Source organism: Ochotona princeps, chromosome 21 (genome assembly GCF_030435755.1).
Source record: "Ochotona princeps isolate mOchPri1 chromosome 21, mOchPri1.hap1, whole genome shotgun sequence".
NCBI classification, from domain to species: domain Eukaryota; kingdom Metazoa; phylum Chordata; class Mammalia; order Lagomorpha; family Ochotonidae; genus Ochotona; species Ochotona princeps.
Window position 1 is genome coordinate 35,236,271 of NC_080852.1, and position 13,067 is coordinate 35,249,337.

The 13,067-nt window shown below is 46.8% G+C and overlaps 1 protein-coding gene and 1 pseudogene across 1 annotated transcript; both read right to left on the reverse strand.

Moving 5' to 3' along the window:
• Nucleotides 1–4,430: 4,430 nt before the first annotated feature.
• Nucleotides 4,431–5,357, reverse strand: LOC101516339 (vomeronasal type-1 receptor 90-like; annotated as a pseudogene).
• Nucleotides 5,358–11,826: 6,469 nt separating this feature from the next.
• LOC101516095 (vomeronasal type-1 receptor 90-like) lies at nucleotides 11,827–12,744 on the reverse strand. The gene has a single exon (XM_004581683.2). It carries the CDS (start codon nucleotides 12,742–12,744, stop codon nucleotides 11,827–11,829), a length of 918 nt encoding a protein of 305 aa, XP_004581740.2.
• Nucleotides 12,745–13,067: the final 323 nt, after the last annotated feature.

The window sequence follows — 13,067 nt, forward strand, 5'->3', positions numbered from 1 at the left end:
ATTTATTACATTAATTTTCTTGTATTTTATTCCATATTTTTAGTTCCTTTTTAAGGATTTATTTAAGAGTGAGACATACACAGAGAATCTTCCATCCACTAACTTACTCCCCACATGGCCACAACAGCTGGAGCTGGGTCAGTCCAAAGCCTGGAGCCTGGAGCTTTTTCCAGGTCACTCATGTGGTTGCAAGGTCTGAGGACTTGGGCCATTTGCTGTTGCTTTCCCATGCCAATAGGGAGCTGGATTAGAAGCAGAGCTGCCAGGACTTGAACCAGTATCCATATGGGGATGCTGACACCATAGGCAGAGGTTTAGTTTTCTATGCCATCTTTATTTTTCTTTTAAAACAATTTTTAATTTAAAATTTTATCTTTAACATTGATTGTGATTTGCAGATAAAATTCTAAGGACATGATGATATCACCTTCTTTCATCCATCTCTCTCTTCCTCCAACCCTTCCCTATCCCTCCTGTCCACCTTTCTTCTGTTACTTTTTTTTTTTTGCTCCAAAATAACATTTTAAGATTTATTTATTTTCACTGGAAGGGCTGATCAGATTTACAGAGAGGAATAATAGGAACATATTCCATCTGTTGTTTCACTCCCCAAATGGTGACAATGGCCAGAACTAAGCTGATCTGAAGCCAGGAGCCAGGAGCTTTTTCCAGGTCTCCCATGTGAGTAGAGGGTCCCAAGGTTTGGGGCCAACCTTTACTACATTCTAATGCTATAAGCCGGGAATTGGATGGCAGATGGAGCAGCCAGGACATCAACTGGTGACCCTGTGGTATCCCAGTGCTTACCAGGTGACAATTTAGCCATTTAGCCATAGAACTGGGCCCAGTAGTGAAACACTGTTAATTATTGGGAGGGTCCCAAGGCTTTGGGCCATCCTCTACTACATTCCCAGACTATAAGCAGGGAGCCGAATGAGAATTGGAACTGTTATGATGTGCTGGTAGACTAGGCTTGCGGACTCGTTAACATGCTTGAGTCCCAGGTAGTAGGAGGGGTAGCATCCAAGGCCAGCATTTGTGCCGGGGGACTGGCTCTGAAATGCAGGGTGGATGGACAGGACTCCAGGCCAGCATACCACCCTGCCAGAAGACTAAGCTGGGGAACCCATGTGCTCACGGAATGAAGGCTGTAGATTGAACTGAGCAGGTGTGGGTATAGGGATGTGTGGAAAGGAGCACCCCTGAGGGTGTATGTTGCAGGTGAGGAATGACTTCTGGGGACCTCTGCCGACAAGGTCACTATACCTGCAGGTAAGTGAGGGGGCTGAGGCCAAGTGATTCAGAAAAGGGAAGCTGGAGGACGTTTCTGGGTCAGGTCAATGCTCCCGATCATGTGGGAGACCTGAGCTGGGCTAATTAGCATTGACCACTGCTGACCATCACCCACTGACACACATTGAAGTTAGGGCTAGGGGCCTACCTGGCAGGGCTAGATCACAGTAATCACCAGTGAGTGTCTGAACAGGAGACAGGTAGTGTTAGGAAGAACCATGACACTAACCAGCACATGAGAGAATCGGGTATATCAGCAGATTCTGGGGGAGGAAATGGGGCTCATCCCTGTGGAACTGCAATATCTGTTGATCTGTTCATGAGCTGGGATGGGTGACAGGATCTGCTAGGCATGACCTTGGAACTCTGACACTCATTGGTACTGGAGTTGAAATAGGCCTGGCTGGTCCAGGCTGCACACTCATAGGCACACCTAGGAATAGGGTATGAGGTGGGCCAGGCCACAACATCCACCAGTACACACACAGGCCAAGACAGAGGGGGCAGACTATGTTGAGTAAGGATATAGCACCCACTGGCACACGTGAAATGTGGTTCTGGGAATGGACCTGATGGGGGAACTTGGGGAACTCCCCTGGTAGGCTATAGCTCCTGCTGGTGAGCAGAGTCAGTGCTGGGTGCTGCTCAGGCTGGGCAAGATTGCTGCACTAGTTGGTAAGTGCATGGGCTGGTTCAGGGGCTGGGGCACAGACCGAGCAGGGCCGGGCCAACTCTTAGCACACTGTGCAGGAGCCAGGATGGAACGTGTGTTATGCTGGGCTAGGTTATCACACCTACCAGTTTGCTTGAAAGCCAGGGATGGTGGCAGACTGGGCAGGGCTAGGCTGCAGCACCCAATAGTGAGGGTTGGTACTGGAAGTGGGCTAGACCAGGCCAGATTCCAGCATCTGATAGCAAAGGCCAAGACAGGTGATGGGCTATGCCATGCTAGATCAGAGCAACCATTGGCTTGCGTAAGATCTGTGGCTGGGAGCAGGGCCTGGTTGGGAAGGTAAGGGGGTGTCCCAGCTGGATTGTAGTTTCTACTTGTGAGTGCAAGAGCAGAGATGCAGGTGGCAAACTGGACTGGACTTGACTGCAGTATATCTTGGCTTGGGTGTGGTCTGTGTCTGGGCTCTTCCAGATTGGGCAGGACTCCAGTGATAGCTGGTGCTCACAGGAACCAGAATGGGTATAGGATTGGCTGGGTTAGATGTCAGCACCACTGAACTACCTGAGAGCTGGGTCTAGGGGTGGTCCAGCTAGGTAAGGCTGTAGCATCCAACAGTGTGAGCCAGAATGGGGGTGGGTTGGTTATGCAAGGCTGTTGTAGCTGCCAGGACAGGAGGTGGACTAAGTCGGGCTGGAAGGAGACCTGATGGAGGAGCTTGGGGAACTCCTCTGTCAAGATGCACTCCTTGCAGGTGACAGCAACAATCAAGACTGGGAGCAGCCTAGACCAGGACAGGTTTCAGTACCCACCAGCATATGTTAGGCTCAGGTCTTGGGGCAAGCCAGGTTGAGCCAATTCATAACACCCACTGATGGAGAGGGATGGAGAGAGGTAGAGAGAGGAAGGGAGGGGGAGAGAGAGAATGAGAAAGTATGGGGGGGTGAGACAGTGAGAATATCTTATTTTCTGGTTCACTCTAAATGACCACAATAGCTGGAGCTGGACTTAGCTGGAGCAAGGAACCTAGAGCTTCATCTGGGTCTCCCCCACAGGTACAGGTGCCCAACACTTGAGCCCTCTTCCGTTGCTCTCCCAAGCCAGAAGCCGGGAGCTGAATCAGAAGTGGGACAGCCAATGTTTGAACTGGTGCTCATACTGGATGCCAGTGCTGCAGGTGGAGGCTTAGCTGCAATGCTGCTGTGCTGTAATCTGTAAAGCAAAAGCTTATAGCAACAAATTAAAATAATTTTTAAATCTATTTCTCCATGGATTTCTGGAAGGTCTTTATATGTGTATTTTTAATACATATTGCTTGTGCGTGTGTATACAAATTTAGAGGAATTTGAAACCATCTCAATCACAAATTTTCTCCCATAAATAAAGGTCTTTTACAATCAGTAACATTTTATAGTTTTAAATGTATTATGTAGATTAAATTTATTAAAAAAATTTTTAAGACTTTGTATGTAGAATTTAATTTCACTTCCAGATGTGTCACTGCTAATTTAGAGAATTTATGTGTTGCTGATGTGTCTTCCAATTTTTCTCATTTAGAAAAGAAAAACTAGTTCTCAGAGGCTTTGGTAGATAATAAGTGTTTTCTCTCTATATAATTGTTAAGTTACATGTCCAGAGACAACTGGTCAAAACGGAACAGAATTTATTTAGAAAGACAGCAAAGTAGAGGAGGATTTCAGCCCACCAGGGACCACAGACTGGGAGGGGTCTGAAATAGGGCCTCATCCCCCTGGGCTTGGGCAGTGACGGGCAGAAAGCCCCCTTGGCAGGTGTTGATCAGGGTCAGCAATGTACAGCGTGTAGTTTTCCCACCCTGGGTCACTTGGTGCTGGACCGTCTAAACCAGGGAACACGATAACGCATTTTCCTTAGGAATCATCCAACCTTAAGCTTTTTGAGATACCATTGCAGAATGATTGCCATAAATCATGCATGAAACGTTTGAGTTCGTGGGTTCATCTGGTTCCTTTGAGTTTCAGAGGTGACCAGATCCATCTCTTTTGTAGTTACATGTCTGTTCTGATCCTGTGTTGCCGTAACAGCTTCTTGGGGTTCCAGTGACAGAGCACGACATGTGCACATTTGAGGCGTACAAATGAGTGAGGGCAGGTTACGTGGCACAGGTGACTGTGATCTGTCACCTCCACAGTGTTCTCTGTGTCTGCTTAGACCCCCATGTCTGTCCCCAGTCACAAGTGCAAGCTCAGGTTGTTAGATGTCTGATTGAATCCGTTCCTTGAATTTGCCCAAGTAGTTGTTGTAAGTTAGATACTCCGTTATTGACTTCCCAACATGTACCAAAGTCAATATTTCTGCAGGAAAGAACTTAGCTTCATAAATTTCAATGAACTCAGCATGTGTATCCTGTTGGCACCCAAGATTGACTTTGAAGTCAAAGTATTTGGTCAACTAAAGACAGGTTATTTGTTACTGAACAGTTGAGGCCTTAGCCTTCCTTCTACCACAAGGATTGCAAAAACTTAACCCTTCGTTTTTCATTACGGATTAGCACCAAAGGCCCAATGGTGGCATAGCCATTGCCAATCAAAATATGGATACACAGGAGAACTGCGTCATTCCATGCCATCCCTGAGAAGGCAGACACAATGCAGTCCGTCAAGTACAGGAGCACAAAGACACCCATGAGCAGCAGGATGGTGCGGGTGGCCCTGAGCTCTGGGGAGGCTCTTGGAGAAGGGCTGATGCTGTGAAGGTGCTGGGACTGCCTCTTGTGCCTGAACAGGAGGGTCACCATGTAGGCACTGGAGAGGGCCATGAGCCCTGTGAGGGAGACATCCCGGAAGAGCCCCAACATGGAAAATGTGTGCCTGAGTAAGTATTTCAGTGGCCAAACAGAACAGGAATTAGTGACTAACAAAACATTCCTGGCTGTGTGATTTGTTGTGGCAGCAACGGAGAATAAGAGATGAGAATTGATGGACAAATTGAAGACCCAGATGAAGAAAAAGCTATGCAGGCTGTGATGTGTGGAGGTCTGTTTGAACTTGGCCAACCAGGAACTCCTTGGGCTAAGGGTGATGGCCTGGAGGACACTGAGCAGGGAGGTGTTGCACAGGGAGAGGCCCCACATCACCTGGTAGGAGAAGATGACTGCCTTACACGTGATGTCGTCCCATTGTTGCTGAGACGCAAACACGTCCATGGCTATGACCCCGATGATGATCAGCATCACCAGGTGGATGAGGGCCAAGTGCCCGATGGTGAGGTCGGTGGGCTTGGGTCTGTGCTTGAGCAAGAACATGAGGATGTGGAAGAGCAGAAGGATGGCATTGGCTGGAATCCCAATGCTGACTTCAACCAAAAAGGCATTTCTTATGTCAATAAGACTGGATATCATATCGTTCTTACTCATCTTTTTGGAGACAAAATGCACTTAGTAAATGTCAGGAAAAAGAAAAATCATGTATCTTAAGTATTACTTTGAGCAGTCTGAACTACAGCTACTCAATCCTGAAGCTCTCTGGATCGGTCGCAGTGCATCCCTTTCCCCTGGGAATCCTGCTGTCCACCTCACACTCTGCTCAGGCTGCTCTGTCCTTGGCTGCACACCGGTCAGTGGTGACTGGAGGATGCAGCCCACTGCTCGGCTCCAACAGGGTCTGCATCATGAAGCTGTCATCATGTGGCACGTTTCCTGATTATTTAAAATTTTACTTTCAATTTTTCCAAGTTAGGGACAGTGAGTTCTTTCCCCTTCGTGTCTCTCTTTATCCCTCTTTAAGATTTATTATTATTGCAAAGGCAGATTTTATAGAGAGAAGAGACATGGAGAAAGAATTTCCATCCACTGGTTCCTCCCTAAGTGGCTGCAATGGCTGGAGCTGAGCTGAACCAAAACCAGGATTCTCCTCCGGATCTCCCATGTGGGTGCAGGTTCCCTGCCATCTTCTACTGCTTTTCCAGACCCAGGCAGGGAGCTGGATGGGAAGTAGTGTAGCTGGTCTGAATCGGCACTGTGTGTGATCCTTGCACTTGCAAGGCGAGCATTTTCACAATTGAGCCATCACACTAGGCAATTATATCCCTTAAAATCGGATAAAATATGCATGCATAGGGAAAACCCTCATACTTTTTGTGAATTCATGTTAAAGAAAGTCACGTGGCCACCCTTATACAGTAACTGTCACTGGTTGAGTCAAGCCGTTACTTGTCTCTCACTGTTACATTATGTTGTTTCATTTCAGAGAAATACTTCTGATACACAAGAAACCAAATGATGCTCAGTGTAGACCCTGAATTTAAATGTGTTAGACATTCACCAAGTGTGTGAGCACTTGCTGTCACTTCATAATCTGATCCCTAGTTCTCTCATGTACAGATACAAGCAAGCACATGACTTAGAGATTCTACATGTTTGCTCTATCAGGGCAATATTTGGCAACCAACGATCTCTGTGGAGATTGCAGCCATGATCCTTACCGTGATGTGCTCCTCACGCACACACCTCTGCAGAGTGAAGCCCTGTTGTGATGTGCCGGCTCCATCCCTACGTGAGGAGCAGGGGGCAGTGGAGGCCTCCACAGAGGGCTCTGAGCAGTCTTGATCCCATGATTTCTTCTCTGTTTCTTGCATGTGGAAGCAACAGGCCATTGTCTGAGTAGGTGGTTGGTTGCTTTCCATAGAATTAGCCTAGGGGGATTCCTCAATAGGAGCTGGCAGAATTCCCTCATTTTCTCAGAATGGAAATGGAGAAAACCCATACATTTGGGATGTGTTCAGGGATACATCCTGGGGATCTCCATGGAGGATCAGATGCAGCTGAAGATGAGAGTTCAGTCAGCCAGCTGTGTCCATACTGCGCTGAGCACACTCCCTGCTTCCAGGGGGCATACATGTCAAATACCTACATTTTATATTCATGTGCATGTGTTACATTATGATTAGCTTTATATTCCTTTACTCATGGTGTCTGTTTCTCTGCTGATAAAACATTTTGAACAACCCGAGCCTTTCATAAATGCGGCTTAAAGCAGTGCTCTTAGCAGGTCCTCCCCAGCCATGCCTCCTCACACACGTTCCTGACTAACAGCGTGGAATACTATGGCGTTTACTAACAGGACAGAGAATCGTTCACATTTAATTGTTCTGATAAATGCACGCTGAATGTAGACCTGCATTCTTGTGTCATCAGTGCATTGAGCTTGGGGAAAAAGCATAAATCGAAGCATGATCAAGGTATATAAAATTTATTCTAGAAGGTGAATTTACCAGTGAAAATGTTGTTTTTAATGAATGAAAAAGAACAGTTGGACATGTATTTCTGACCTATTTTGTTTCCATCATGAGGGGGTGGGAAAGATCAATTCCCATCGCAATCTGTTTTCTTTGTTTTAGCTTTAGCTTTTTTTTTTTTTTTTTTTTTTTTTTTTTTTTTTTTTTGAGACAGAGAGGTTTTGTTCGCAAAGTAAGCATGAGAAAAGGAAGGGGAAAGCGCCTTCCATGAGGGCTCTGGGATGAAGGCTCCCTCTTGGGAGAGAGAGGGACACCCCCTGTTTTTTAGTATAACTTCAACCCCATTCCCTTTTTTCATAATAGAATCTCCTCAGCCTAAGAGCTGATTCCTTCAGTATGATGTTTATGAAATTGAAACCAGGGCGAGAAAGGTCTTTGACAAACCACTTGTAGACATTGTACAGAAAGGAAGGGGTTAACTGTACATAGTATTTTTAAAACAAAGAATATCATTTACTTCTAGAGGTTTAAATGATTATTTTTTTTAAAGCAGAAAATACTAAGAGATGCTTTTAGGGGCCAGCACAGTGGCACAGCACAGGAATCCTCTACCCCCCATGTGGGTTCTGGTTTGTGCTGATGCAGCTGTTTGGGTCCTATAGCCATGAGCTTCTCAGTCTCCCAAGTGGGTGCAGGTGCCCAAGAACTTGGGCCATCCTCAACTGCTTTTCCGCTCCTACTTATGGCAGATTAAAGTGATTGAAAAAAAAATGAGAGATGGTAGACCAAGCAAATGAAAGTCATGCAATCCATACACAGATGAAATTATGACAGTAGAATGAATTCTTCTATATAAAATAGTGTATTAATTTTGTGTGTTGCCACATCCAAAGAACAAATATGCTGAGAAGACAGTTTCCCCATTGTGTTACACAGGGAATTTTCCTGAGTTGTGAAGCCTGGTGGAACCCTCGTCTCCTTTGTGGCTTCTGAAAACCTCACTGTAGGCCTGATTTGTTCCTTTTCCCACCCTGCCTAGAAGCCCTCCCGCTGCTGATACTGTGCAATAGTCACTTACCAGGAGCACAGGTGGGGACTCTAGGCACCTGAGAGGACCTGCAGCTTTTTAAGGGAAGGCCGTCCTGAGCTCATCTCTCTGTGGATGTCATTTTGGTGTCTGAGAACGGTGACAAGATCACGCTGGGGAGCGTTGGACAGAGTCCCCAGTGGAACATGTCACCTTTCTCCTCTTCCTGTATTCTCTCCTGAATAACAGCCAACTGGGGAGAGCTGTGCTCAAACTTTGCTCTGACTTCCCTGACGCTTGCGTGCGAGGGTCAGAAGGGTCCAGCACTGTAGATGACACCCAGCTCTTCCACTTTTACCCTGAGAGCACATTAGCCTTAACCCCTTGCAGGCTGTGCTGTGTCTCTGCCACAGGCTGAAGCTCTTGGAGTGTCCTGTGAAGTCCCAGAGGCTGAGGCTCCTCCCCCTACAGTGGGAGGGCACCCTTGTCCCTGCATCCGTTTCCTCACACAGCACCTGGTTTCTGAGTGGCCTTAGTCACACACTGAATGAAGTCTAAAATTAATCTCAAGCTTCCAACTCTGTTTTAGTTTAAATGAGATCTCAAGATTTTCCTTTCGGGCCATGGGTGAAGGTGGCCAACTTCCTTGGGGTCCTGTTTCGTCCTGTGTGCCCGTCTGCACACAGGCAGGAGCCTGCACACTGTGTGGCTGACTCCCTAAGGAGTCTGCGCACTCAGGCCTCCAGGAAGAGAACAATCAGAACTGAATCGTGATAGAGCTTGTGGTGTGAGCCAGGGTTTCTTGGCAGTGGACTTAGGTGTGATTGGAGTTAGATGGAATTGTCGTCCCAAAGCAGAGAGCGCAGACAATTTGGCCTGGAGAAATGGTCTGTTCTTTTTAATTCTTTAGGTGGAGAACCACTCAGAGGGGAAAAGTTCCAATCTAATAGCACTTCAATGACATGAAAGTAAATCCCTCAGAAAACATATTACTCACCCAACGTGTCTGCAAAGCAGACCACCAAGACTGGGTTTAGCAGAAGTGCTGTGAGCCTGTGTGGCTCGGGGCCCTGGCTCACTCTGGCTGGGGTTGGTGAGGTCCATCACCCAACTAGGTTTCTTTTTTAAAAGATTGGAAATATTGTGTCTGCCTTTCTCTACATCTATAAAAGTTTAGCCTGCTGCTGCCCTTCAGCAAGCCTCTGACCTGCCGTGTCCACAAGCAGCCTCAATGGCTAGAGCTGTGCCAATCCAAAGCCAGGAGCCAGGAGCTCTTCCAGGTCTCCCACACAGGTGCAGGATCCCAAGGCTTTGGGTCATCCTCGACTGTCTTCCCAGGCCGCAAGCAGGGAGCTGGATGGGAAGCAGGGCCACCGGGATTAGAACCAGTGCACATATGAGATCCCGGTGTGTTCAAAGTGAGGCCTTTAGCCACTAGGCCACGCCACCGGGCCCTATTGTGACACTTTGAGTGCCACATGTCATAGTGGGAACCTTCTCTGGCCACATCTCCTTCACATCCTGTCATTCTCCTGTCCTTGGGTGATTGGGGAAGTTTTACATTATTTTTAGTAAAGAGGTTTCTGATACATACACTTCTCTTAGCCTGAAAAACCCCATGGTTCTAACATTAGTTCTTTGGATGGTGTCCTGTAGCTCTTGCCACTGAATTCATGATTTGTGCCTAGAAAGTCTTCTGACTTCTGAGCTGATTTTGTCGCCTGTGACTTTGCTGAAGTCATGGCAGTGCTGAGCATGCCCAGGGGGAATTTGCTCCTGTCTGTACCCAACAGAGCTAGAGCAGTGTGGGGAAAGAGCTGGAGTGAGGTGGGCACAGAACTGTTGTAGAGTCATGCCAAGTCCTAGGTGAGTTACAGTTGCCTGTATTCACCACTGCAGTCATGCAGTGGATCAGCAGTGCTGGCACAATAGTTCAGGCATGCACAGTTCTTTATGTTGGTATGCATTGTCCCAGGGAGTGTTCATGTTTCCGAAGACCCCAAGGCAAATGGTCCTACTTCTAGGGTCTTGGAAGCAGGAGCACCCTGTTGTATCAAACACCCTGTACCCAGCAACAAAATAATCTTTTAATTCTATTTCTCCATGTACTGTTGAAACATTCATAGATATACACATATGTATTTTTGTATATGTATACAGCTTTAAATTTACATTTACATATGAATTTGATTAATTGCAGTTCTAACAACTAGGTACTACTTATAAATGTATCTGTAGATAAATGTATTGTTTGTTTCTGCCTTCTTTGCACATATCTTTTTTTTTTTAAAGATTTATTCATTTTATTACAGCCAGATATACACAGAGGAGGAGAGACAGAGAGGAAGATCTTCCGTCCGATGATTCACTCCCCAAGTGAGCACAACGGGCCGGTACACGCCGATCCGAAGCCGGGAACCTGGAACCTCTTCAGGGTCTCCCACGTGGGTGCAGGGTCCCAATGCATTGGGCCGTCCTCAACTGCTTTCCCAGGCCACAAGCAGGGAGCTGGATGGGAAGTGGAGCTGCCGGGATTAGAACCGGCGCCCATATGGGATCCAGGAGCTTTCAAGGCGGGGACTTTAGCCGCTAGGCCACGCTGCCTGGCCCACATATATCTTAAACCTATCAAGACAGAACAGACTTGTGTTACACAAAGGACAGAAAAGTAAATTAAAGTAGGATTCTGTCCCACCCTGACAGCAAGCTGGGAGGGCTGAAGGAAGGTTTCACCTGTCCCTGGCCTGTGAGCAGCTGTCTGTAACAGGGCAAGACCCATATCACAAAGACCCACATCCGCTGTAAACACAAGGGCCTGGAGGGGCAACAAAGCTCTCTTGGCAAGAGATTTCACCTGCAGTAAGCAATGTACAGCCTGTGGTCATATCAGCCAGTGTGGCTGGACCGGCAGGTAAGGCTGTCTGGCTCTCAGACTTCCAAAACAGGGAGCGAGATAATCATTGGATCTTTAGAAATAATCAAATCTTAGGTTTTGAAAGATAGAAATGGAGAACAAATATGCATACAATTGGTATAAATCACTCATCAAACATTTTAAAACATCATTTCACCTTTAGAGGGAAATTGGAATCACTGCTGTAATCCACTCCCCTCACTGTGCAGTGTGTACCAATGAACTCCTCTGGTTCTGAACTTCCTGTTACAAGTTCTGAGGGTAACTGGATGCATCTTCACTAGTTACCTGTGTATGCTGATGCTCTGTTACAGTAACAGCCTTCTTGAGGTGTGAGTGATGCAAGATGACGTGTACATATTTAAGCGTATGGGTGATCAATCTCAGCATATAGAGCACAGGTGACACTAACCCAGTTATCTCCACAGTGTTGCCTTTGTTGCCCATATTCTCTTTTCCTGCATTTCCTGTAACCTAATTTGAATTGGAACCTTGGATTTATTCAAGAATTCCTGTAGGGTTAAACAGTACATAACTTACTTGTCAACATTTGCCAAAGTGAATAGTTTCACAGAAAAATCTTAGCTTCACAGATATCAATGAACCCAGAGAGAGCATATCCCGTGGATATCTATGAATCATTTTGATGTATTTCTTCATGTAAAGACATGTTGTTTATTCCTGAACAAGGGAACCATTACTCTAATGCTACCACATGGATTTGAAAAAGGTGATCATTCGTTTTTCACTGCTGGTTAGCAACAAAGGGGCAATGGTGGCATAGCCGTTGCCAATCAAAATATGGACACAGAGACGAACTGGATCATTTTCCCACCATATTCCTGAGAAGGAATACACAATGCAATCTATCAAGTACAGGAGCACAAAGACACTCGTGAGAAGCAGGATGATGCGGGTGGCCCTCAGCTCTGGGGAAGCTCTTGGAGAAGGGCTGGTGCTGTGAAGGTGCTGGGACTGCCTCCTGTGCCTGCACAGGAGGGTCACCATGTAGGCACTGGAGAGGGCCATGAGCCCTGTGAGGGAGACATCCCGGAAGATCCCTAGTGTGTAAAATATGTTTCTGAGTAAATAATTCAGGGGCCAACGAGAGCAGGATTTAGTGATGAACATGAAACTGTTGGACGTATGATTCGTGGTGGCAACAGTGGAGATTAAGAGGTGAGCACTCATGGACAAATTGAAGACCCAGATGAAGAAAAAGCTGTGCAGGCTGTGATGTGTGGAGGTCTGTTTGAACTTGGCCAACCAGGAGCTCCTGGGGCTAAGGGTGATGGCCTGGAGGACACTGAGCAGGGAGGTGTTGCACAGGGAGAGGCCCCGCATCACCTGGTAGGAGAAGATGACTGCCTTACACGTGATGTCGTCCCATTGTTGCTGAGACGCAAACACGTCCATGGCTATGACCCCGATGATGATCAGCATCACCAGGTGGATGAGGGCCAAGTGCCCGATGGTGAGGTCGGTGGGCTTGGGTCTGTGCTTGAGCAAGAACATGAGGATGTGGAAGAGCAGAAGGATGGCATTGGCTGGAATCCCAATGCTGACTTCAACCAAAAAGGCATTTCTTATGTCAATAAGACTGGATATCATACCGTTCTTACTCATCTTTTTGGAGACAAAATGAGTGTAGTAAATGTTAGAGAAAAAGTTGAAAAATATTTGTTGGAACTCTTGTCAGCATGAGTCCCTGCAGCTGCCTCGTGCAGCTCTCTGGATCCGTCGCAGTGCACCGCTTTCCCCTGGGAACACTGCCATCCACCTCACTGTCTCCTGGAAGCCACTCTGTCCTGAGCTGCACATCAGTCAGCCGTGATTGGAGGATGCATCCCGCTGCTCGGCTCCCAACAGGATCTGAATGATAAGATTGTCATTAAGTAAAACATGCTTCCCAATTTCTATGCTATTTATTTTGTGCCAAAATGAACATA

What these genes read in the sequence shown, in the direction of transcription:
- LOC101516095 (XM_004581683.2), bottom strand. Translation starts at nt 12,744, where the DNA reads ATGAGTAAGAACGGTATGATATCCAGTCTTATTGACATAAGAAATGCC.